Source organism: Bubalus bubalis, chromosome 5 (assembly GCF_019923935.1).
Source record: "Bubalus bubalis isolate 160015118507 breed Murrah chromosome 5, NDDB_SH_1, whole genome shotgun sequence".
NCBI lineage: Eukaryota > Metazoa > Chordata > Mammalia > Artiodactyla > Bovidae > Bubalus > Bubalus bubalis.
Window position 1 is genome coordinate 62386835 of NC_059161.1, and position 27547 is coordinate 62414381.

General features: G+C 39.9%; 1 protein-coding gene across 9 annotated transcripts in view; it reads right to left on the reverse strand.

Moving 5' to 3' along the window:
* KCTD3 (potassium channel tetramerization domain containing 3) overlaps nucleotides 1–27547 on the reverse strand; it is a 69707-nt gene that overhangs the window by 12516 nt on the left and 29644 nt on the right. For all 9 annotated transcript variants that reach the window (XM_044943201.2, XM_044943200.2, XM_044943198.2 and 6 more), the window contains 5 exons: nucleotides 25532–25722; nucleotides 15108–15223; nucleotides 3312–3399; nucleotides 3077–3193; nucleotides 1043–1213 (listed from right to left, as the gene is read on the reverse strand). In XM_044943201.2, coding sequence (XP_044799136.2) covers nucleotides 1043–1213; nucleotides 3077–3193; nucleotides 3312–3399; nucleotides 15108–15223; nucleotides 25532–25722 — 683 coding nt within the window. The remainder of the gene's footprint in view (nucleotides 1–1042; nucleotides 1214–3076; nucleotides 3194–3311; nucleotides 3400–15107; nucleotides 15224–25531; nucleotides 25723–27547) is intronic.

The window sequence follows — 27547 nt, forward strand, 5'->3', positions numbered from 1 at the left end:
CATCACCTTTTTATATTAGGTAGTCTTCATATAAACAAAAGTTGATATATGAAAATAATGTTTATAAAAATTTAAATTAGGCAGGAACTGATCTACAAAAGATTTAATGCAAAATTGTTTTATAAATGCAAACGCTACTGATATACCTGACAATTCAATTTTTGTAAGGTCTTTCAGAAATTGTCTATCATATACAGTAATTTCACAGTGGAATTTTACTTTTTGATCATTTTATGTTGTGTCATCCTAATTTTGCTTTAAAATCTGTAACTATTTTTTTAAATATTAAATTTGTATCTAAAATTTTTAAAAATCTATGACTATATAGAATAGAAAGTCCCTCAATCATGTCCAACTCTTTGCGACCCCATGGACTATACAGTCCATGGAACTCTCCAGGCCAGAACACTGGAATGGGGAGCCTTTCCCTTTCTCCAGGGGATCTCCCCAACCCAGGGATCGAACCCAAGTCTCCCACATTGCAGCCAGACTCTTTACCAACTTTACCAACTAAGCCATGGGGGAAGCCCTCTATGACTATGAAAAACAATAAACCCACAAATGTTATTTTCTTCACACTTTTTTACACATTTTCTAATTTTTAACATTAGTAGTTGATGTTAGACTACCAACATTCTACTAACTTTAGCATTAAACCTTAAGACAATACAACCAAATTTATATTAAATTCATATAAATTTCTCTAATAAAAAAATTCTTCTTAACAGGACTGAGAAATTTTCTGAAGTAAAACATGCCATAAGAACAAACTATTAAAATAGAGAGTAAATAAAGGATACAATACCTTCTAAATTTATGTATACTACAGCCAGACAAGATCAAAGAAAATCATGATATTTTCACAGTATTAAGAGATAATCACAGTATTTCTTATTAAACTTTTCTACCATTTTTTTGGTATGCCTATACATAAAACACTGCTTTTGTATTCTTTTAATTTATAGGAGTCTAGAAAATTATACCCCAGGCAAGGTTTCATATGAGGCAGCCCACCTTACCAATACCAATAAAATCATTTCACCTGATACCAGATGCTTCTCTGACAGCATGATTTTTGTGACAGGACTTCGATGAACAGTGAATGTCTGAAAAAGCTGAGGGCCTGACCCAACCGTCTCTGGGTGCTGCACAATGACGCGTACTGCGCCAGAACTCGTACCATAGGCAATCTCGATCCAGTTACCACTGACACCTACACAAAATCAAAAGTGGAAAGGTGAAATGATAGAAGATGATCAACAGAAAGCTGCCCTTGCAAGTGTTCTCTGTGACAGAAGAGGCAGAGCTGGATTCAGCACTTGTATCAGCCCAAATCCCGCTCGGCGCAGAAATCTGAAGACTTCTCTGACCGTCTTAATGCCTTACTTCCTTTATAAATCGCTTCCTAACACTCACTCCACTGTACTAAGTGTTAGATTCTACCACAGCAACTGTAACCCCCCAGTTCTCTATCTACCGCTACTCTTTATTGATGAGACTGAATCATAATCATTTTAGATTTAAAACACCTTACAGAGTGCCTTGCCTGAGACAGTAGGTACTCATTAACTGCTTAAAGAATAAATCTGATATGCTAAGAACACCACTGATACAGCACAGGATTCCAAAAGTAATGCTCCATATGACTTCTAGCTTAGAATGACCACCTGTGTTACTTCTGCTACAACATTAAACCTTCTCTTTGAGTAATCAAGTACTGTAATTATTTGTACATATACAAGTAATATGCTCTTCAGCAGTTTCAAAACTGTTAACTAGGGAACAAATATACCCATCACACTGCTGACATCACACTTACCTATGCTGTCTCTTTTAATTATGTACAAGTAGTGCATCATGTTAGGTTCGTGTGTGGATTTTTTCTCAAACAGGTGCCCAGATTCCATCACATATTTAAAGACAGAATGGAGTTCAGGGATAGATAGCCTTTCAAAGCTTCACAGAGAACCTCTTAATAGCTATTGTTTCTGATCAACCCAAAAATATTTGAATCAAGGGAGAAAGGGCAGGCTATAGAAAACACTTCTCAAAATTTAAGGCAACTACACCCTCATGTCTTAAAAGAAGATACTGCCACCACAAAAGAAATTTTTTTCTCCCTTTTAATTTGCGGGGGCAGGGGGAGCATACTTCATTCTAGAGCAGGGGTCAGCAAACTTTCTGTAAAAGGCTGAATAGCAAACAGTTTAAACTTTGCATGCCAAACTGTCTCTGTGACAACCACTCAATTCTGACACAGGTGCACAAAAGCAGCCAAAGACAATACATAAAACTATCAATGAAAAGAACATGGTTTGCTGACTTCTGTTCTGGAGCAATATAGTTTAAATTCTACCATAATTTCAATAAAAATCATCTGTGTATGCCGGAATATTTTTCTTTCATACAGAAGATAATGATTTCTTAAATCATTCAATAATATGATTCTACACAAGTAATATATTCAACCTATTAATATTACTGGCCACATGTAAATATTTCCTAGAATTCCTTTCATTACAGATAAATTTTCAGTTCCCCATTTATGTTTATCCTTCACTGTAGAATACAAAAATTCTTAATAATTCACAGAAGTAGTTTGTTAATTTCACTGTAATGGCCTCTGAAAGAGAAGTTATGGGTACTGATATTTTCCAAAACTTAAATTTGAAATTTCCCAGAGAAATAAGCTCATTTTCCAATAGAGATTAATAGTCTAAAAGCTTCTGTTGTTGTTGTTGTTAAAAAGATAAAGCTCTTAATTTCAAAATGAAATCAGCGATCATAGGAAGGTAAATGTGCAGGTAAGTTTTAAAAATAATTTTAGTTATTATTATCATAAAAATTAACAATACAATTCAGAAGAAGGAAAGTTCTAATTCTCTACCCCAGAGTATGTTTATTGGTCATGTTTGACCTCAATCTAAAACCAAACATCAACTTCAGACTAAAAGAGACGAAATCCTAGCACTGCAGCTTACCAAAACAAAGGACCAGATCCGTATTAGAATAAACCAATGAATAAACATACATAAAATAACATCCATAGTTCATAATAATTTTGATATGCACTAACTTGTTTTGGGTGTGAGGTAAACACTCAGAGCAGTAATAGCATCATTTGAGGAATCATGATAAAGTTCAGTTACAAGAAGATCATTATCCTTCATTCGCAATGGGAACTTCTGCATATCTAAAAAGTAAAAACAGTATGAAAATAAATGGTAAATCTAAAACTTAAGTTAGTATCTTCTTGTTTTCATTTAAAAAGTCATTCTAAACAGAGCCATGCTAAGTGCCCGACCACTTACCTATATAGTATATTGACCCATTGCTGCATCCCAGCAGAAGGAACGAGCCAGCCGTGTCGTAACTGGTTATAGGAACAACGTCTTGAACCTGATGTAGTGAGAATACTGTTAGATGTCAGATGTTAATTACAATCTGTGTTTTCTGCTCAATTTCCTCAAATTTTTTATTCAGTAAAGAAGATACTTAATTAGGTCTTAGAACATGGACTTTCTTTACACACACACACATCCATGCGGAATTCTGAAGAACCACCAATATAGTCCCCTTTAAAGCTTTTTTCTAAAAAAAAAAAACAAACAAACAAACAAACAAAAAACGTATTTCCAACAGCAGCACTTTCCTTTCAGAATTCAGCTGGGTAATCTCCATTTTCTGCACATGACCATGAGGTTAGAGCACATATTAGGACTGGAAAACTAAGTCTGACCCAGGCCCCTTTCTCCCTTCTCTCTCTCAAGTAAGAGATGAAATGACCTGCCCAGTTAGAATCATAAAACAGATCAGCCAACTTCAAGACAGTACTTGCTCCCTTGATACACCGTCATTTCTTCGAAAAGGCAGCATTCTCTATCTCCCCCTGAAGACTTCACCTCTACATCCTAGGAAACGGCCAATCAAGTTCTCAGATGCTTTTGTTTTTTCAAGCACTAGAATAAAAAAATCAGTTTTCCAAGCAAATCAGGCTAATTACAAATTAATGAATGCTTATGTTTGTGCTAAGAGAAAAGCAAAGGGCATGATTTTTACTATAAAACAAAACGAAAACCAGAAAGTCTGAGTACTGGCAGTAAGATCAAATTGAATCATCCTTATGTACAGCCAGACTAGGCATGCATGTGAAACCTTACACACTCAACATTCACATTATACACTTTTTATGTACTAGATATTATCCAGGTGAACAGGTACTGGAATGGATAAGGGATGTGAAATGCTACTTCTGCACCACAGGCGCTTTGAAACTCATGGGCAAGAAAGAAAAAAGACAATTACAATGTGACAGGCACTAAAATAGGATGTGCAATACAACCCTGGAGAAAGAAAGGATTCCTGTTTCAACTCTAGTCCAGAGAGAAGGACAAAGATCAAGGAAAAGTTCAAAAAGGAAGTAACACTTGAAAACAAAACAAATAAATAACTAGGAGTTAGGCAGAGAAAGGGAAAAACACACATCTGAAGAACAGCAAATACAGCATAGAATTTATGCCAATTCTAACTAAAAACCAAATTTAAAAACAGCTACATCTTGGAAATAATGACTCCTATAAGCTGTTCATGTTCACAGCCCTAAATTCTGTGTGTACTTTCTGGTGTCATGCTTGGTTATAAGTCACACTAGCACTATCTCTGCAGAGATTTGATGGCCACTCTCAACCCCAGGTCAGGTTTCTGTTTCATCAGAGCCAAAAGCTTCAGAGGCAGGTAGTCACTGAGAACTCTTTGGTGATGAGTCAAGAGGTCTGAAGAAAGGAGGGGAGGCTGTTTCACTGATGTATTTTCTTATATCAATTGTATCTTTTTAGTTCACATACTTCAGAAAGTGCTTCAGTTCTACCCCAAAGTCTTCACAGTCAGAGGATAGGGGTAGGTAAGGCCATGAAATTTCTCTCTCTCTAGACCATTTTTCAATGAAAGGCTGGCAGCAGCCTGGAGCTTTCCCCGGCACATCCCAGACAGACACTTGACCTACTTTTCTCTGGAAGGGTGGGCACCAGGATTAGAGCCTTCCTAATCCTGGAGCAGTGACGGATTTCCCCTTAAGCTCTAAAATCACTGCTGATGCTGACTGCAGCCATGAAATTAGAAGAAAACTGCTTCTTGACAGGAAAGCTATGACAAACCTAGACAGTGTGTTAAAAAGCAAAGACATCACTTTGCTGACAAAGGTTCATATAGTCAAGGCTACGGTCTTTCTAGTAGTCATGTACAGATGTGAGAGCTGGACAATAAAGAAAGCTGAGCACCAAAGAATTGATGGTTTTGAACTGCGGTGTTAGAGAAGACTCTTGAGAGTCCTTTGGAAAGCAAAGAGATCAAACCAATCAATCTTAAAGGAAATCAACCCTGAATACCCTTTGGAATGACTGATGCTGAAGCTGAAGCTCCAATAACTTTGGCCACCTGATGGGAACAGCTGATTCATTGGAAAAGACCCTGATGCTGAGAAAGACTGAGGGGAAGAGGCGAAGAGGGCAATAGAAGATGAGATGGTTGGATGGCATCACTGATTCAAGCGACATGAACCTGGGCAAACTCCAGGAGGCAGTGAGGGACAGGGAAGCCTGGCATGCTACAGTCCCTGAGGTTGCAAAAAATCACATGACTTGGTGTCTGAACACCACCACCACCTCCTTCCCTGCACCCCGACCAAGTCCTGCTCTTCTCATGTCCACCTCTCAGCACAAGGAGAACAGAGAAAGCAGAGGACATGTGAAGTTAGGTTACAGAGGAGGTGGTACCAAGATCTCTCCCAGCGTAAGCAAGGAGGCAGTCATTTTGCGGCCTTCTCTTCTTTACCCCAATAACTTCATGGCAAGAACCTGAGAAACCACACTGATCAGTACATGTGATCCCATCATGGTGATCACAAACCTAAGGTAGAAGTGAGTTTTCTCTCCTAAGGTAGTTCAGTGATTATCATTAATGTCTATGTAAAAATTTAAATGATTTACATTTTGAAAATAATCAGTCTATCTTCCCAAGCAATACAAGGCCCCTTAAATCTTGTAACCACAATCTCTACCTGGATAATCATTTGTTAACAAAATGTTTTAACTCTCCTCCATTACTTTTTAAATACTTAGATTCACCAACATATCGAGAAATGCCTTTGCTAGTAATGTTTGCAGTATTCCACTCCTTCCTCTTCTAAATAAAATAACCTTATCAAAGGGCATTTCTTCAGCAGTCCTTCCACTGAGGGTTGTAAGTGACAAACTCTTTCTGTATTATATGAAAACATCCCTCATTCATGTCTGAATGACAGTTTTGCTGAATGTAAAGTTCTAAGTTGAAACTTATTTCCTCAACTAACTCGAGAATAGCCTACTGTCTTCTGGCTTCTACTGTTGCTCAACAAAGAACCTGTTTTACATCTAGCTAGAGAGTAATGCTCAAAATTCTCCAAGCCATGCTTCAGCAATACATGAACAGTGAACTTCCAGATGTTCAAGCTGGTTTTAAAAGGCAGAGGAACCAGAGATCAAATTGCCAACATCTGCTGGATCATGGAAAAAGCAAGAGAGTTCCAGAAAAACATCTACTTCTGCTTTATGCTTTATGCTTTATATGCTAAAGCCTTTGACTGTGTGGATCACAATAAACTGTGGAAAATTCTGAAAGAGATGGGAATACCAGACCACCTGATCTGCCTCTTGAGAAATCTGTATGCAGGTCAGGAAGCAACAGTTAGAACTGGACATGGAACAACAGACTGGTTCCAAATAGGAAAAGGAGTACGTCAAGGCTGCATATTGTCACCCTGCTTATTTAACTTATATGCAGAATACATCATGAGAAACGCTGGGCTGGAAGAAGCACAAGCTGGAATCAAGATTGCCGGGAGAAATATTCAATAACCTCAGATATGCAGATGACATTACCCTTATGGCAGAAAGTGAAGAGGAACTAAAAAGCCTCTTGATGAAAGTGAAAGAGGAGAGTGAAAAAGTTGGCTTAAAGCTCAACATTCAGAAAATGAAGATCATGGCATCTGGTCCCATCACTTCAGGGCAAATAGATGGGGAAACAGTGGAAATAGTGTCAGACTTTATTTTTCTGGGCTCCAAAATCACTGCAGATGGAGATTGCAGCCATGAAATTAAAAGATGCTTACTCCTTGGAAGAAAAGTTATGACCAACCTAGATAACATATTCAAAAGCAGAGACATTACTTTGCCAACAAAGGTCCATCTAGTCAAGGCTATGGTTTTTCCAGTAGTCATGTATGGATATGAGAGTTGGACTGTGAAGAAAGCTGAGTGCTAAAGAATTGATGCTTTTGAACTGTGGTGTTGGAGAAGACTCTTGAGAGTCCCTTGCACAGCAAGGAGATCCAACCAGTCCATTCTAAAGGAGATCAGTCCTGGGTGTTCTTTGGAAGGAATGATGCTAAAGCTGAAACTCCAGTACTTTAGCCACCTCATGCGAAGAGCTGACTCATTGGAAAAGACTCTGATGCTGGGAGGGATTGGGGGCAGGAGGAAAAGGGGACGACAGAGGATGAGATGGGAGGATGGCATCCCCGACTCGACGGACATGAGTTTGAGTGAACTCCGGGAGTTGGTGATGGACAGGGAGGCCTGGAGTGCTGCAATTCATGGGGTCACAAAGAGTCGGACACGACTGAGCTACTGAACTGAACTGAGAGTGTATCTGGGAGCTTCCCTGATGGCTCAGACAGTAAATAATTGCCTGCAAGGCAGGAGACACAGGTTCAATCCCTGGATTGGGAAGATCCCCTGAAGGTTAAATGGCAACCGACTACCGTATTCTTGCCTGGAGAATTCCATGGACAGAGGAGCCTAGTGGGTTACAGTCCAAGGGGTTGCAAAGAGTCAGACACGACTGAGCGATTCATTCTCTCTCTCTCACACACACACACACAACGTACCTGTCAGTCATCTATGGACACCTTTTGATATTTTTATCTTCTATTACATCACAATGTATATATTTGATTTTACTCAGCCTTGATGTATTTCTTTAATCAACACGATCAAGCCTTTCTTTCATTCTCCAAAATTGTTAGCAATTATCTTTTCTAAATCCCATCCACTATTCCCTTCATTTCTTCTTTTCATATTTTCTACTAACTTTCTGCTTCACTGTGAATGATTCTCTCAGATGCGTCCAGCAATCCACTGTCTTTTTATTTGTCCTTCTGTTTAACACATTAAGTCAGCAGTCCCCAACCTTTCTGGCATCAGGGACCAGTTTTGTGGAAGACAATTCTTCCACAGACTAGGGCTGGCGGGAGGGATGGAGAGAGACGGCTTTGGGATGATTCAAGCAAATGTGCACGTTACTCCTAATCCAAACGCGCCACTGATCTGACAAGAGGTATGGGTCTGCAGCCTGGACACTGGGGACCCCTGCACTGAGTATGAGTTTTGTTTTGAATTTTCAATGGCTTTCAAATTTCTACTGTTTTATTTTGTTTCTTTTCTGACTGTTCCTATTTATTGTAGTCTAGTCCTTCGTCTTTCTCATTAAATAACTTGAAATTTATTCAGAAGTACCTAATTGTTCAATTATTTTCAGCTCTAAGGTACAATTGTACTCCAACTGCCTACATTTTATGACTTCCCCTCATTTGCTTTCATGTGTAGTTTACAAATTTGGGGAGGTTATGGGCTCACTTGGAAAAGGCAATGGCACCCCACTCCAGTACTCTTGCCTGCAAAATCCCATGGATGGAGAAGCCTGGTAGGCTGCAGTCCATGGGGTCGCTAAGAGTCGGGCACGACTGAGCGACTTCACTTTCACTTTTCACTTTCATGCACTGGAGAAGGAAATGGCAACCCACTCCAGTGTTCTTGCCTGGAGAATCCCAGGGATAGGGGAGCCTGGTGGGCTGCCGTCTATGGGGTCGCACAGAGTCAGACACGACTGAAGTGACTTAGTATGGGCTCACTTTCAGTAGAAATATTTATTTCGTGAAGCCCTGTGTGCCATATCTTGTTTGGTTTCATGTCCATCCCTAGAAATGTAAATGACCCTAGACCAGTTCTATAAATTTCTCAAATTGGAATTCCCAAAGCACAAAGACTTATCTTTGTGCTTTCAAGTCATGTATTTGTACTCCTAATATGATTGTGGCCTCAATTTCTCATTGATGGTTTTCTCCTGCACTACCTTTCCCAATCCAAGATATGGAACATATATCAAGATTTCTTATTCCAAAATTATTAAGCAAAATGTTCCCAGTCTTCTTCTCAGGGACTGAGGCAGATTATTAAAGCTTCAGCTTTTTGCAGGAGGCTGGATTTACATGCTCCCCTGAAGCAATGCCTCCTGGTCCTGGTGGAATCCCAGAATCCAGAGCCTTGACTTTGATATGGGGTATGCAAATATGTATAAAGAAACAAATAACAAATATAATTCAATACCTGATATTAATAGAATATATACTATTTTAGTATTTTTACCCAATATTTCTGTATGTCAGTATTGGGGGGGCTAGTGTCAGCTGATTTAGCATTGTTACTGTAAATCCCCATGGTTCAGCAAGTAAAGAATCTGCCTGCAATGCAAGAGATGCAGGTTCGATCCCTGAGTTGGGAAGGTCCCCTGGAGGAGGAAACAGCAACCCACTCCAGTATTCTTGCCTGGAAAAATCCCAAGGACAAAGGAGCCTGATGGACTACAGTCCACAGAGTCACAGAGAGCCTGACACAACTGAGCACACACACATGCAATGAAAATCCTAAGCAAGCAAGACAGACAGACTCAGGGTAGTGATCAGTACACAACAGACATCCAGGTGGCAAGTCTCCTCGCCAGTGACAGCTAATTCAGCTGTGTTGCTGTAAATCCCAAGTCAGAAATACAACCTACTTGGGATAGTGTTCAGGACACAATAGGCACCCAAATGCCAGTCCTCTCGCCAATGAATTCTGGCCCTAAGATGCCAATTCCCACCTTATTCCTAACTTGCTGCTGCTGCTAAGTCGCTTCAGTCGTGTCCGACTCTGCAACCCCAGAGACAGCAGCCCACCAGGCTCCCCCGTCCCTGGGATTCTCCAGACAAGAACTCTGGAGTGGGTTGCCATTTCCTTCTCCAATGCATGAACGTGAAAAGTGAAAGGGAAGTCGCTCAGTTGTGTCCGACTCCTAGCAACCTCATGGACTGCAGCCCACCAGGCCCCTCTGCCCATGGGATTTTCCAGGCAAGAGTACTGGAGTGGGGTGCCATTGCCTTCTCCGGAGGGCTCACAAACCTGTTACAAATACAAAAAAACAAGACAGCCAACCCAAGTAAGCAAACTGTACTTGCGACATGAGTGCTGCAAGTGCATCAGACCACAAGAAGAGAAGCGAAATCAAGCAAGCCTCCCGAACTCTAGTCCAGCACAGCCCTCAGACCACAGCAATTCACTTTCATTCTCCAGTAAGCCAACATTTCCTCCTCAAGTTTGCCCTCCACTGTTCAGTTAGGTTATGACTCAGATGACCTAGGTGACTTCGGCTGATGAGTCTAGTCTTTCAGAATGAACAGAGTTTTCTGATCCTTTAGGAATCAGGATACACAATGACTTTCCAGGACTGACTTCCAAAACTGTCTTTCAATATGAGAGTGAAACATGTAATACGTTTCTAATATGCATCTACATTTAAACTTGAATGACTGGGGAAATAAGTCCTAAAACTGCTATTCTGCCATGTAACTCAGCCTAGGCTACCTATTTGAAACACTCCTTATTACTAACCTTCTTTAATTTAAAGAGGAATTAAGGAGAAAATTGAAATGTTTCTTTTAAAATATAATTTCCCTTTTTCTTACTCAAGCCAGATACAATGCGCACGTAACACTTTCATTAGCATTTTACTGAAGCTCTCCTCGCGCACGCGTTTGTATGTTTTGTGTGTTTAGTCGCTCAGTCGTGCCCAACTCTTTGCGACCCCATGGACTGTAGCCCGCCAGTCTTGCTGTCCATGGAATTCTCCAGGCAAGAATACTTGAGTGGGTTACCATTTCCTTCTCCAGGGGGTCTTCCTGACCCAGGGATCTCAAGTCTCTTATGTCTCCTGCACTGGCAGGCAGATTCTTTACCGTCTGAGCCACCAGGGAAGAGCTACAGTAAGAAACTGCTACACCTAAATACCACCATGGCTTTCAGGCTTAAAAACGCTTGCTCTCAGGCTTGCTCATCTGACTCAAATATTTCAAATCAATCTTGATTATACAGCTGGCGTCAGGAACTACACCGGTTGTCCTGTGCACTTCTGTGTTAGTCCTGGGCAGCACTGTGGCTCTAGGCCAGATGAGAGCCTGCTCATCCTTGCCACAGCAGTCAGCCCAGGTCAGAACTGTCTGTTGAGATTCTCAGATCAGACACTGAGATTTCACGACATATTAGCTCGGTCCTGCACACCAAAATAAAAATAAATCATCTATCTAGGTTATAAGTTACAAGGCTTGTTTGCTGCATGAATGTTCAACTTACCCCAGGTCTTCCTGAAATGTGATAACAAACCTACTTTGTCAGCTATGGTTTTCAACTCATGCATGTACCAAACAAGAAGCAACAGGTTATACCCATGGGACTAAAAGCTTAACAAGTATCCACGTTGAGGACACCAGTATAGTTTCAGGGATCTCAAAAATATGAAAAATTTTATATGCAGTTGTGACATTAGAAAAAACAAAAAAGGTGATAAAAACACATGTTCCTTTAGGAACTGAAATGCACCTCACCACTTTTATGGCACAGATAGCACCACTTCTCCGAGCCATTGAAAGCTCAGACTTGACATATTAGCCAAGTAACCCACCTGAGAGCAGACCTTCCATAAATCGTTAAAATCCATGTTCCTCTTTACAGGAATAGCACCAGCTGAAGAATCCCTCCTCCTCAATTTTAGATCAACCTAGATCAGTCCTTTCCCACACTCCCTGGCCCATCACTTTTATGGTAACACCTTTATGATGCCTTTTCTGTGCCTATATGGAAGGTCCTATATGAATCAGCTCAGTCACTAGCGAGGAGACTTGACGCCTCTTGTGTACTGACCACTAACTGCCCTGAGTATGTCATATTCGCTTGCTTAGGATTTTCAGTGCATGTGTGTGTGCTCAGTCGTATCACGCTTTGTGACTCTGTTGATTGTACACTAGGCTCCTTTGTCGGAGAAGGCAATGGCACCCCACTCCAGTACTTTTGCCTGGAAAATCCCGTGGACGGAGGAGTCTGGTGGGCTGCAGTCCATGGGGTCGCTAGAGTCGGACACAACTGAGCGACTTCACTTTCATTTTTCACGTTCATGCATTGGAGAAGGAAATGGCAACCCACTCCAGTGTTCTTGCCTGGAGAATCCCAGGGACGGGGAAGCCTGGTGGGCTGCCGTCTCTGGGGTCACACAGAGTCGGACATAACTGAAGCGACTTAGCAGCAGCAGCAGGCTCCTTTGTCCTTGGGATTTTCCAGGCAAGAATCCTGGAGTGGGTTGCCGTTTCCTCCTCCAGGGGACCTTCCCAACCCAGGGATCGAACCTGCGTCTCCTCCATTGCAGGCAGATGATTTACAGTAACAACGCTAAATCAGCTGACACTAGCCCCACCTAATCTTAGCTAGTATCTTTTTTCTACAACCATGATTTCCATGTCTTCACCTAGAATGAAATTTAATTTTCCCTGATGGTAATCTCTTTCATTGGAAGTCACTCATTCTCTCACCACTTCCCCGCCATCTTTTGTTGCTATTCAGTGGCTAAATAGTGTCTGACTCTTTGCGACCCCATGAACAGCAGCACACGCCAGGATTCCCTGTCCTTCCCTATCTCCCAGAGTTTGCTCAAAACTCATGCCCACTGAGATGGTGATGTTATCTAACCATCTCATCCTCTGTCGTCCCCTTCTTCTCCTGCCCTCAATCTTTCCCAGCACCAGGATCTTTTCTGATGAGCTGGCTTTTCTCATCAGGTGGCCAAAGTATTGGCACTTGTTAGGCCCTGCCATAAGATCTCAAGGACATCCCTGCACAAGCTCAACCCAAGCATGACCTTCAATTACCCTCTCTCTGCCCCAACTGCAGCTTCCAGATCAACCTATCACCTTTGCTAAGGAGCTGGGCATCTGATCAGCTGGCTTTTTGTCCCACTCTCTATCACTATCCTGGTACCTACATGTCCACCCTGATGACCTTCACAGTTCTCTGACCCCTATTTCAACTACTTTCACCTTTAAGTCAGTCCAACATATGATTTAAATGACTACATCACCGAGAACTGCTCCAACTCCAAAATCTTTACTTCAGCCTTTGACAACAACTTCCTGTCTGTACCATTTCCACTCCTTTCAAGTCATCAACCTGCTCTACCTTCCCTCTAGTCCCTAGAATCCTTGCACCCTCCTTTGCTTACCTGGTACTCCATTACAATTTTACAATTCCAACTGCTTTGCCATTTTATGTTTTCTCTCCCCTTTGTGTGTCATACCTATTTAATTACATCTTCAATCCTGAATCAAGCCAACACTGTTTTCTCTTGCTCTTGTTCCCTCCCAGTTCTGAGGATTAAGGAGGAAACTCATATAACTGTACCAACCAGGTCCCTTATAAGGATTTATAATCTCTACAATCCCTGAAACATACCTCCATGTCTTTCTCCTCCACAGAACCCCTTCCTGACTCTTCTGTCACAGAGAAAGAAGCCTCTCTTCTCTATTGGGTCTACTATGTCCTAGACACTATGTACATATACTCCTGACTTCTACGGGACTAGCAACATCTCCATTCTTTCCATCTTTAAATGCTTTCTCTGCCAACTCCCTTCTCTAACAAGCATGCTCAAGTTTCTAAAACCCTAGAGAAAAAAATAAAGCACTGAATATCTTTTCCTCCATCTAGCCTTGATCCTTAAACTATCACTTCATTTCCCTGCTCTACTTCACCATCAAACTTTTAAAAGACATGCTAAATTGGCTGTCTCTAATCTCTGATCTTTTAATTTCTCAATTCCTGCAATCTGTCTCCCCACCACAACCTAACTTTGCAAATGATATTCTACCACCAAAACCAACGCCATTTCTCAATTGCACCATATGTGTCCCTTTAGCTCTTCATTTCCTATCCTGTTCCCTTAAAAAGCTAATGTTCCCCAGGATTTTAGTTCTGGCTTTTCTTTACAGATACCCTTTCAATGGAAAATCTTATCAATTCTTATCTTTCAGTTACCACAGGTTGCGGTTTCTAAATGTTTTTTTCTAGCCCTTTCTTCTTTCCTAAATTCCAAAGGGTACTACCAACTGTTTCCTGAGCTCCTATATTCGGATACCTACAGGAATCTCAAAAGAAACATATTTAATCATTCTAATTATTCCTCACACTATGCACCAGCATATATGCTTCTCTCACTCCATTCCCTTTCAGTTTAAAATATTACCAGCCACCCAACTGTCAAAATTAGAAAGCCATCTCTCTTCTTTAATTTTCTACATCTAATCAGATACCAATCCTTACTGTTTTAGGATGGCTTACAAAATGTTTTCCAAATAGTCTCATCTTTACAGTCTACTCACTCTGGCTGAATCTCTGTTTCCTTTGCTAGATACCTTCCCTGATCTCCAGTCCACTTTTCGTATTAGCTATTACTGTTATCTTTCTAAACTATGGATCTGATCAAATCACTCTCTGCTTAAAGTTCTTTAATTTTCTCCTCTCCTTCAGAATAAGGTATTAACTTTTCTTTAGTCTTACATCCTTTTTGTTCCTCTCAAGTACCTGAGACCATTTAGCTAATTGTCCTCTATTTTTCTACAGAACTGTGCTTCTACTCAGGAGATGAAGTTTATCTGAACTACTACTATTCCCAAGGCATAACACTTAAAACATTTCAAGGCAATAAAGAAATATCAAGTCACAGTATAAAAACCCACTCATTTTCCAAAGTGACTTAAGATTCTTGAATATATAGTCAGACTTGTATCCAGAAGCTAATTTACCACTAAATATATTCAATATACTATATAATCAAAACAGAGACAATACGAATTCCACCAGAACAAAGCACGTGCACAATCAGCACAAGCTTCAGAAGTAATCTCATTTCTGTGACACGCATTAGTCAAAACTAACCTGCCAGTGCTGGGTGACGGCATTCCACACTCCCACTTTCCCTGTATGACTCGTGGCCACCAACTGGTTACCGATAAAGAAGAGAGCATCGACAGGAACACCAAGGCTGAATACTCCTTAAATGATAATAAAAAAGAGAGGTTAATCAATCACCATCTTTCAATTAATCAAAACTCAGCCTAAAAACATCTTAAAGGTATCTCATTTCTACAAATTATGTGCCAGACATTCTGGGAACCAGAAATAAGAAACTTTAAGCTCTTAAACAGCAGGTAAAAGTTTGCCCCAAGTAATCTCACTCTGATTGAACAGCTTGTTATCTGAAGCTGTGGCTCCCAAACCTAGCTGTTGTTGTTCAGTGGCTCTAGCGTGTCCAACTCTACAACCTCATGGGCTGCAGCACGCCAGGTTTCCCTGTCTTTCACCATCTCCCAGAGCTTGCAAAAGCTCATGTCTACTGAGTCAGTGATGCCATCCACCAATCTCATCGTCTGTCACCCCCTTCTCCTGCCTTCAATCTTTCCCAGAATCAGGGTCTTTTCTAATGAGTTGGCTCTTTACACCAAGTGGCCAAAGTAATGGAGCTTCAGTATCAGTCTTTCCAGTGAGTATTCAGGGTTGATTCCCCTTAGGATTAACTGGTTTGATCTCCTTGCTGTCCAAGGGACTCTCAAAAGTCTTCGCCAGCACCATAGTTCAAAGGCATCAATTCTTCAGTGCTCAGCCTTTTTTATTGTCCCGCTCTCATATCCATACATGACTAGCTGACCATCAAAACAACTGGGTAGATTTAAAGTGAACACAATAAAATAGCAAGGATCCTGGGATTCATGCTAGACACACTAAATGAGAAAACCCACTGCCTTTGTATAAAATCCATAGAAGCTTTAGCTGCAGCCCGCTCACAGACCTGATATTTGAGAATCACTGATCTGAAGACACAGACTTGGCAACCCAACTATCCACAATGTATCTAGAAATCTGAAAATAAGCAAACAAGAAAAAAGAAACAGCAAGTAGTCATGCTGTGTGCAAAGTAAACATTCAGGCCTTTATCAGAGCTTATTTTAAACCTCTCATCTGCCAATACTGCAGATTTCAATTTAATTCACTCCAAAGACACTATACTAGGCCATGGGATTAAAATACATGAAATGATGGATAAACAACAAGGATTTGCTGTATAGTACAAGGAACTATATTCAATATCTTGGCAGTAACCTGTAATGGAAAATAATCAAAAACAAAAAAATACATATAGAGGACTGCCCCAATAGTCCAGTGGTTAAGAATCCACCTGCCAATGCAGGGGATATAGGCTGGATCACTGGTCTGGGAGGATTCAGCATGCTGGAGCAACTAAACCACACACCACAACTACTGAGCCCAACCACCCTAGAGCCCATGCTCTGCAACAAGAGAAACCACCAAAAATAAGCCCACACATCACAAGAAAAAGTAGCCCCTGCTCACCGCAGCTAGAGAAAGACAGCATGCAGCAACAAAGACCCAGCATAGCCAAAAATAATTTTTTTAAAAAGAATATATACATATTATCTATCTCCGAATTACTTTGCTGTAGAACTGAAGCTAACACAATATTGCAAATCAACTATACTTCAATAAAAAAGCAAATAAATATGAGAAAATAATATCTTACTAGGTACTTGTGATTTAAAAGAGAAAAAAACAAACAAACAAAAAACCAACAACCAATTATGACATAATGCAACAAAAGGATGCACAGAGTAATAACCAGAAGAATAAAAGAGAGTTCCTAGGAAAAAAGTTTTCAGAATATTTCTTAGAAAAGAAGCCCTCTGAGTTGGGTTTTTAAAAAGGTGAAAACCTGTGGCGGATTCATTTTGATATTTGGCAAAACTAATACAGTTATGTAAAGTTTAAAAATAAAATAAAATTAAAAAAATAATAAATAAATAAAAAATAAAAAAAAATAAAAAGGTGAAAACAAGTTCCTCAAACCGGGGGATTTGGAATGGGTAAGCCCAGGGAATGTGAGAAAGGGGGAGAGGAGATACAGGTGAGGAAGGACTTTGTAAGGAGAGCTCACATTAATAGCAAAAGAACCACAACTGCCCCGGCTAACCTTGGTCTCCTATGTGTGGCACTGCACAGCTGTCTCTCTTTAGCTGAGCACTACACCTGCATAGCGTATTCAAAAGCAGAGACATTACTTTGCCAACAAAGGTCCGTCTAGTCAAGGCTATGGTTTTTCCTGTGGTCATGTATGGATGTAAGAGTTGGACTGTGAAGAAGGCTGAGCACCAAAGAATTGATGCTTTTGAACTGTGGTGTTGGAGAAGACTCTTGAGAGTCCCTTGGACTGCAAGGGGATCCAACCAGTGCATTCTGAAGGAGATCAGCCCTGGGATTTCTTTGGAAGGAATAATGCTAAAGCTGAAACTCCAGTACTTTGGCCACCTCATGCAAAGAGTTGACTCATTGGAAAAGACTCTGATGCTGGGAGGGATTTGGGGCAGGAGGAGAAGGGGAGGACAGAGTATGAGATGGCTGGATGGCATCACTGACTCGATGGACGTGAGTCTGAGTGAACTCCGGGAGTTGGTGATGGACAGGGAGGCCTGGCATGCTGCAATTCATGGAGTCGCAAAGAGTCAGACATGACTGAGCAACTGAACTGAAGTGAACACCTACAGTCAGATGATTATGTATTGGAATCCTGGCTCTGAAAGTACCTTTGCCACTTTTCGGGTTACTTATCTGATCGATAAAACAGGGTCTATGCTCAATGTCTCAAGGCTCACTTTTACTTTAAAAATGCTATAATTCAATTTTGACATTTAAATAGTATTATCTTAATTATTTGAAAAGCATCTTATGAAAAGTATCTTTTTATCTAACCATAAGTCTCATTATAAAATAAGTCTAAATAAGTCTCATTATAGAATACCATTTTATATGGCTCTTTAGCTGTTTCGAGTATCAGATTTTTTTTATTTTTAAAAAGGTAACTAATATGTGACACGGAGAAGGCAATGGCACCCACTCCAGTACTCTTGCCTGGAAAATCCCATGGATGGAGGAACCTGGTGGGCTGCAGTCCATGGGGTCGCTAAGAGTCTGACACGACTGAGCGACTTCACTTTCACTTTTCATTTTCATGCATTGGAGAAGGAAATGGCAACCCACTCCAGTGTTCTTGCCTGGAGAATCCCAGGGACGGGGGAGCCTGGTGGGCTGCCGTCTATGGGGTCGCACAGAGTCAGAAACGACTGAAATAACTTAGCAGAGAGAATATGTGACAACAAGAACAATTTTCTCAGCATGTAGCTGAGAAAAACAAGGATTCACAAGGCTTTGAAGAACTCATGGGAAGAAACAAAACAATTAAATGTAACTGCAATGTGTTAAAAGCATAAGCCAGAAAAGGTAACTGATTTCTTTTGAATTTTATATCAATGAGGGGTATTTCTCTTTCTGTTCAGAACTGTACTACATATGAGACCAGGCCAGTGGCAATAAACAACACCTTGAAAATTCTCAACCAATCTTGAAAAAGCCAGGCATCTCGCAAGGAATAAAAATGATATAAACTTGACAAAAATGAAAAACAAATCCGGAAAGTATAGCCAAGAATGTCTTCCATATACACAGCTTAACTTTTATGTACTTATAAATACATATTTATACACGTGAATAGATCACCTCAGCCCAACCCGTCAACCAGAAAAACCAGAGCAAAATAAAACAAAGCCTCCACACAAAGCTAAGCTCTTTCATCAAAACTGGTTGAGAAACAAACTTGCCACTTCAGAGCACAGTGTAACCATCTCACATGGAATTGCAGGGGTTCTCATGCATGAGTACTTTAGTTTTGATGCTAGACAATTTTTCAGAACATGTTAAGATACCTATATTCAATAATATAGGCTATGTGAAAGGTAGAAATAAAAACTGGAAAACTAACAAACACGGATTACTTGAGAGAAGAGTGAGATTCTGGGAAATCAAGGAAGACATTCTGAACGATCTCAAGAAATTTAAAGTGTCATCCCTGACCCTTTCTTAGACTCAACAATCCTGACTGCTATCCACAAAGACGACACTGTAAGTAATGACAAGCTCTCGTCTTAAGGGAGCCTCCTGGTAAAACACCGCTTATAGCAGCAAGCCAGCAGTACTGTCTGATACAAGTTACAACGAAGGAATTCAGCCTCTAAGTGAGCTCTATCATGGATACACCAGCTCTCAAATTTTCTTTGGATAGTTTTGTCAAGTTCTGAAGAATATTTGTAACAACAAATGATCTCTTTTACAGGGTGTGAACAAATTACTATGTATTATCTCAGTAAGTAGCTAGCAAGTCAGCCTTTGGGGGAAAAAAAAGGCAAGGCATAAAATCTTCACTTACTGGCATGTTACAACTGGCAACTTGTAAAAACAAACAAAAATCACAATTGATCTCCTTTCTACATAATTACAAGTATATTATAATTTCAAAACATTTTAAGTTTTTTCCCTAAAGTTTTAAGGAGGACTTTTACTACCAGTCATGATGGATACATGACATCAGACTATTTCTCACTATAAACAACAATAACAAAAGACTGGCCAAAATACATGAGACAGCTGTTTTTAGACACTGGCCAACAGGCAGCAGGAGACTTGAAAGCCAGTAAATACACAAGATAAGCCCCATGATCAAACTGGCTTTCTGTATAAGCCTTCCTGACAACAGGGAAGTGAAACTCAAGGGAAAACCAAACGACAATTTTTCTCAACTGAGAAAGCTGAGATCAGAGGCCAGAGCTGTTGAGGAAGCTAGAATTTATGAATAAGATATAAGAAAGAAGGGAAACGCACCATGGTGGGTGTGGGGATGGCACAGAATTTTAGAGGGGTTTCCCTATGCCTTGGCTGAGGCCAGGCTGCACTGGGCTGGCCTAAGAATCCACAAGGAATAAAAACGAGGGGCTGCAGCAGGTCTGGGAGCTGAGTGGAGACAGCAGAGGTCACTTGCGGGGGAATTCAATAGTTCCAGCTCAGTACGTGTGAAGAGTCTCACTCTTCAGGCATTCTGTTAAGATTCCAAAATGACAATACTTAACACACCCTGAGTAGAAGCCATGCCCTAAAATAAAATATAAAGCTGAGAAAGACTAAAGCAAACAAACAACAAGCCTAGCAGAATAAACATCCTCTGGTAATTTAACTGCCTGCTGGAACAAAACTCACATCTTAAAAGAAGACAGCACTATTGAGACAGTAGGATACTGATCTATACTGAAGGATGGGGAGAAAAGAAACTGGAAAAAAACTAGTGCTCCAATGGTCTCTGAAGTGAAGTGAAGTCGCTCAGTCCTGTCCGACTCTTTTCGACCCCATGGACTGTAGCCTATCAGGCTCCTCCGTCCATGGGATTTTCCAGGCAAGAGTACTGGAGTGGATTGCCATTTCCTTCTCCAGGGGATCTTCCCCACCCAGGGATCGAACCTGGGTCTCCTGCGTTGCAGGCAGACACTTTACTGTCTGAGCCACCAGGGAAGCCCAATGGTCTCTAGGCAAATATAAAGTAGCCTAACATGAAACTGAATCTCAAAAAGAGGAAGAGAGAAGAGGGAATGAGGGAGGGATAACAGGGAAAGAGAAATGGATGAGGGGAAGTGGGGGAGGAAGACAGAAGCCTCCTTCCTCAATGGTGTCAACCAAAAATGTCTCCAGACATTCCCACAGGCCCGGAGGGACATTATCCCTGGTTGCAAACCACTAATCCAATCTACGTACAGATTAGATTAGATCTACGTAACCTAATCTATGGCAAATCAGTAATAGGATGACAATCTCATAAAAACAGGGTAATGGTTTTTAAAAGACATGTCTCAAAAGAAATAGTACAAATGGTCAATAAAGACATGAAAAGATGTTTAATACCATTAGTCATTAGGGAAATACAATTAAACCCAACATTAAGATCACTGTATGTCCACTAGAATGGCTCAAATTAAGATAATAAAAAAGTGTTGAAAAGGGTATGGAGCACCAGAACTCTCATACACTGCTATACAAATGTAAAATGATTTAACCACGTGCAAGACACTTGTACATTTTCTCATAACATTAAGCATACACTTTTCCTACATCCCAGAAATTCCACATCTAAATATTTAATTTATAAAATGTCCATTAAAAAAAAGTTCTACTTAAATGTTTATGGTAGCTTTATTCTTAGCATCCCCAAATTGAAAGTAAACCAAATGTCTATCAACAGATGAATAGATAAACAAATTCTGGCATATCAATTCAATGGAATACTACGCAGCAATAAAAAAGGATGCACCACTAAAACACTCAACAACATGGATGAATCTCAAAAGCATTATGCTGAATGAAAGAAGCCAGCACAAAAGAAGACATACTACATAATTTCACTCACATGAAATTACAGACAAAAGAAATGTAATCCATGCTGACAAAAAGCCTAAACGGCTGTGTAAACAGTGGGGTTTCTGCTGAACATCTGCTTTTCTTTCAAGAATCTGGAGTCTTGGTACAGGCTAAGCAGAGGGTACTTCAGTGCCTAGCCTCTAGTAATAAACTTGGGTACCAAGTCTCTAACGAACTTCCCTGAGACATCTCACAAGTTAGTCACAATTCACTGCTGGGGGATTTTTAAGCAAATACCATTGGAAGGGAACTCCTGAAAGCTTGTCCCTGGTTTCCACTGAACTTCTCCCAGATGCCACCATGGGTCTTTTGTCAATTCTGCTTTGCATGCTTTCACTATAAGACACCATGGCTCCAAGTATCTATGTGCTGAGTCCTCTGGGTCCTTCTAGCAAACCACTGAACCTGGGAATATCTTGAGGAACAGACACAGATATAGAGGAATGAAGCCCAAAGACTAAGCCCTGGGGCATGCCAACATTTTGAAGTTTGGCAAATAAGGAAGAACTATCAAAAGGAACTGAGAAAAAACAAAGAGCGAGGATAAAAATCAATGAAGTGCTCTGGAAGCCGAAGGAAGAAAGTCTTCAAAAGGAAAAGAGTAATCAACTGTATCAGCGCCAGTTCTAATCAGATGAAGACTATGAACTAGATCCTAGGCTTTAGCAGAGTGCAGACCCGTGGGCAGCACTAACAGGAGTAGCTGCAGACAGCGCTTAGGGACATGATTAGAGCAACTTCAAATCATGAAGAGGAGACGAGGAAGACATAGAAACAAGACCAGATAAGGATAATGTAGGATTTCTGGGAAGCCTTTAAAGGTCCACCAGAGAGAGGTCACAAGTTAAGACTACTGTTCTGGGTGTGCACACATTTCTTTCTCCACACTACACTTGGCTATTCAGGAGGGAAATGCCGATTTGGCCTGGGCTGTGGTTTCTTCAGGTAGGTAAGGCAAAGGGAGAGATGGAAGAAAATGGAGGCTCTATGCTAGAGTGACTGTAAACACAGAATCCAAGCCTGATGGCATGGGAAGCAGTGAGTCAAGATCCCAGGGAAGTTAAAGAATTTTTGAGTTAGAAAATTAGAGTTAGTAATTTCAGAGGAATGAAGGGGAGTAATCCAAAGGCAGCGGAGCACTACAGCAAGTGTAAGTCCAGATGGAATCAAATTCCAAATCTGGGCAGGTGCGGCGGTGCGGGGATGGGGAGGATGGGGCACCGAGAGAGAAGGGAAGAGACACGGTCTAGAATAACGACTCCCCAAGCATGGTCTGGGAATCCTCATGGGGCTGTGGAAACCCTCGGAAGTCTCAAGTCAAGACTATTTTCACTGCCTTTAAAAATAAAAACCTCTCATTCTCTCAAGAATGTACAGACAAGGAGTTTTGCAGAGGCTACATGACGTGAGGTCACCACCGAGACAACGGCACCTGCCCATGCATTCTTCTGTTCTCTAGAATGGTTTGTGGTGGCAGGCTGGGGCTACAACCAAGTTTCCCAAGACTAACTTAATTTGGCCTACATACGTCCACTATCTTTAATAGCTGTCTTCAGTTATAACTGCTGTAATTATTTTAGAATACAAGTTTTCCTTGAGCCCACAAAGAAGCACAAGAAAAAGGTACACTTTGCTATTCTGCAATGATCGTTTTTAAAATGTTATAAAAATCTTTCTACATTTTTAAATTTTACCTACAACTGTTAAATAATTTATTCTGAAACAAATTTATTTTTAATACATTTTTATTGTACTTACTTAACTTGCCTGCTCAATCCATATAAATCCAACAGAGCTGACAAAGATAAATATGACTAGCAGAGTTCTTTGATTCATGGAAACAAAGACTCTAAAGAAACTGGACAAAACTGCATATAAAAATTTGAAATAACAACTTTCCCCCCAATTTATAGATGTTAATAACTTGCCTTATTGTGCCTAAGCAACAAAACCTTTTTGAACAGTATTATAAAGCCAGTTGTGGGTTCTTTCAAACCAAATACTCGAGAGTTTAAAGAAGTATTTTAAATGAAGATAGGAAAAACTTTTGAAAAGCGGTAATCTGTTACAGAACTTCAAACTAGAAATAAAAAAGTCACTGAACCATCCTTCTGGGTAAGGTACGGCACTGCTCTAGCGAGAGGAGGGCACACCATCCCTGGGAGACTAGGAAAGCCCAGACAGACGGCGATGCTGAACGCCTGCGAGATGAACGTCAGTAAAGGAAACCACAATGCTGGCCCTTTTCAATGACACAGTAAATCCTCAAATTAAAGACTGTCGCAGATAGTACTTTGTCTGCAGAACTGCATTTTTGTCTTACAAATACACAAATGTAGCTGCATCTCGTGTCCTGTTTCTCTTCCTCTAGTATCAGCCTCAACCAGTCATTAAAGATCTTTTACATGAATATTTGATTACAAATACACATGGCATTGGAATATCCAAAGCGTTGAAAACTTAAGAATCTCATGCTTTATCCTAGAACACCTGTGTTGATCTTTGCACTAACGATGCAAAGCAATGTTGGGTAAACACAGAGCACACCTCAGCACGAACCAGAGGAGTGCCAGTAAGCTATCCTGTAGTGATTAAATCCTTCTCTGCCACATTTTCAAGGAAAGAAAACAGTTTAACTTAAGAATTTCCTAGATGAAGCAACCTGTGTTAAGAATTTTTACTGACTGAGTCTCAATTTTGAGGGTATGTCTGCTTAACGTTCTGTGTGACTGAGTCCTCCTGTGTCGAGAAGCACCTTCCCAACTGCTGGGGCTGAGAGGAAACCAGCTGCTCCTTTCACACAGGACCATTTTCACTGGACAGATGACTTACAACTATGTAATTCAGTTTGGGGTAACTGGTAGACTTCCCCCAAAAAGTGGAACTGAGCAAATCTGTTATTTCAGTGACACAAGCTCAATGCTTCAAGTGAATATCAGGAATCTGGAAAATGTTTTCTGCCACGGTAAGTATGAAAACTTCCTAACATTCTGGAGTTCACAGATGTGATCAGTGGTTATAGTAATAAATGTGATTTTTTTTAATGTACTGTACAATGAAAGGTATCAATATTTTGAAGATTTTACATGACTCAGTACACCAACACTTCACAAATGACCAATGTATGATGTTATACAAAATTATATAAGGACAAAAAGACCCATTCAAAGTACAAAACAGACTGATTTTAATTTAACACAGTATGATCTATATGAACAGAGTTCATCAATATGATTTCAAAATTTGGGGACAGGAGCAAACAATATCCGCAATTATCTAAAAAGACTGTATAAAAATGTTTTTTCCAACTATATATCTGTGTGAGGCCAAACTCTTCACCAAGTTCAACCAGAATAACAAATCACACACAGGAGACTGAATGCAGAAATAGGTTTCAGAATTCAATTAAACATAAAGGAGGTTTACAAAACAGGACACCACTGCTACTCTTCCCATTTTGGAGACAGTTATTTTTTACTAAAATTATTCATGTTACCATGTAATGGGTTTTTATCATTATTTTTTAAATTAAGTTATCAGAATTGCAGTATTAACTCCTATTATGGTAAACAGCAGTAGATATAACCTATACAAACAAAAACAATTAACAATCCTGAATGACTTAGGAAAGTAAAGTAGATTTAGAGGAGATTGAAAAGCTTGAGAACTTCGGGTCTAGAAGCAACAAGTGGGGAGGACGAAGAAAGTTATTTGCCCCACCTTCAGCCCAGTGCTATGAAAGAGGTGGAGAGAATGCAGCCACCACTAAATAGGATTCAGGAAGGGCACATTCTTACGGAGCAGTCCAGTCGGGTTTTGTGCCTCTTTACCAGACCATTCCTCACACATCGAGCAGTCTTACTGTTACTGGACACCAAACAGAAGATGCACTAGCTCTAGCTAACTAATAACTAGTCCAAGTTAATTTCGATATTTATGAGCAATCCCTCTTAAACTTCAGAATATCACATGCAACAGCATAAACAACATTTTCCTACCAATTTCGCTTCCACTTCCTCCGTCTTGGACACTCCATAAGATGATGCTACTCTCTGAGGCAACAGCCACCATTTTGTCCTTGTCTCCGTGTGGACCCCCGACCACTTTTGCATTTAAAGCTACTCGTTCAATAGTCCAATCCAAATATGGGCTTGTAAACACTTGTTGCCATCCTGATGATTCTTTGATTCTGTTGAATATAAACAGACAACATAAATAAGACTCAGCAGTACTTAGCAAAGAGAACATGAATGAATGTACCAAAATAAATTTAATCACAGCTATTTATCTATGTATTTACTAAAAAATAAAATACACATAACCACTTAAAAACAGACTAAAGGTCTATACTCCTCCAAAGAATAATTTAGCAAAGTTCTCCAAACTATAAAGACTTAGAAACTTAAAAAAAAAAAAAAACAAACCGGTAGTATCTTTGTACATTTTACACAAAAAAGTGGTACTTTGTCATTATTTGTGAATAGAAAGTCAACAAAAATCAGTTTCAGGAGAATTAATATTCCTGTCAGTTACTAATCAGTTACTAAGTTATTATGATTAACTGAGAATCATTTCTGGATACTTCAGATGATAGTTTATTACGACAAACTAAGATAAAGGAGCGATCTGGTATGTGATAGCTTGGCATAATCAAATCAGTGAAATATGACCTTTGGGAACCACTCACCGAGGACTGGATTTTAATGAAAATGAAATGAAAAAAATGAAAAAAAAATCTCATGAGCCTATTCCTTATCCATAAGTAAAGGTGTCTTATCATGATTTAGATTTAGTTGACTGAATAAAAATGCTTTAATATATAATTGTTGATAAACATATTTGTAAATTTTTAATAACTTTTGCTGTCCTAACTGAATTGAAGTCTTTCAGACACGCATTATTTTGCAGGGCTACACTTTAAGCCTTCAAACATTTAAAAACTACACAGTTAAGCAATCATGACAATAAACAACCTGAACTTTAATGATGGAATATTTATTTTTAAAGTTACACAAAACAAGTGACAGAAATAAAATTGTAAAGAATCTCTTTGCCTTACCCAAAGACAATAAATATGAGTATGTGCTCCTTTAAACACTACTTCCTGATATAAAACCACAAAAATCAAACTTAAGTATTCATAAATGATGACCAACAACCTATATAAAAACACTTTAGCTTTATTTTTGTTTAAAATGTATGCAAAATACAGCTATAATCCACAGAAATATGCAATTCAACCTTATTAATTCCAAGAATTAATGATTTCCTTAAACTTAAAGGCAATATATAGAAAAATCTCACATGGTTTTCCTAGGCAATACATGATCTGTAATTACCCACTTCAGCCACTAGGTGGGATTCATGTGTCAAAATACAAAAATCAAAATAATTATCCAATAAACCCTTAATACTGACAAAACACTGAGAAATTAAACCTAGATGCTCTTAAGGACTGGCAGACTGGACACAAAGCAGGCACTGCCAGCGCTTCAAGAATAAAAACAATATGCCAATACGTGCATGCAGACACACTAGGCACTAGGCTCACCTTCAAAAAAGGGAGGCTGTACTGACTTAATGAGGTGAATGGTGTAATCTTATGACCACTAATAAAACAATAAAACTAAATATGATCTAATCTTTTACAAAAACTACTTCTAAGTCATTTTTCTCTGGAGAAATTAGGGTATTGTAAAACAAAAAGATGACAACAGTAAAAGAATCAGGACGGCACATTTGAGAGTTGACTCATTGGAAAAGACTCTGATGCTGGGAGGGATTGGGGGCAGGAGGAGAAGGGGACGACAGAGGATGAGATGGCTGGATGGCATCACCGACTCGATGGACGTGAGTTTAAGTGAACTCCGGGAGTTGGTGATGGACAGGGAGGCCTGGCGTGCTGCGATTCATGGGGTCGCAAAGAGTCGGACATGACTGAGCGACTCATCTGATCTGATAACAATTACATAATTTAACTCAATGAGGTATGTGCATTTACTACTTTTTAAGTT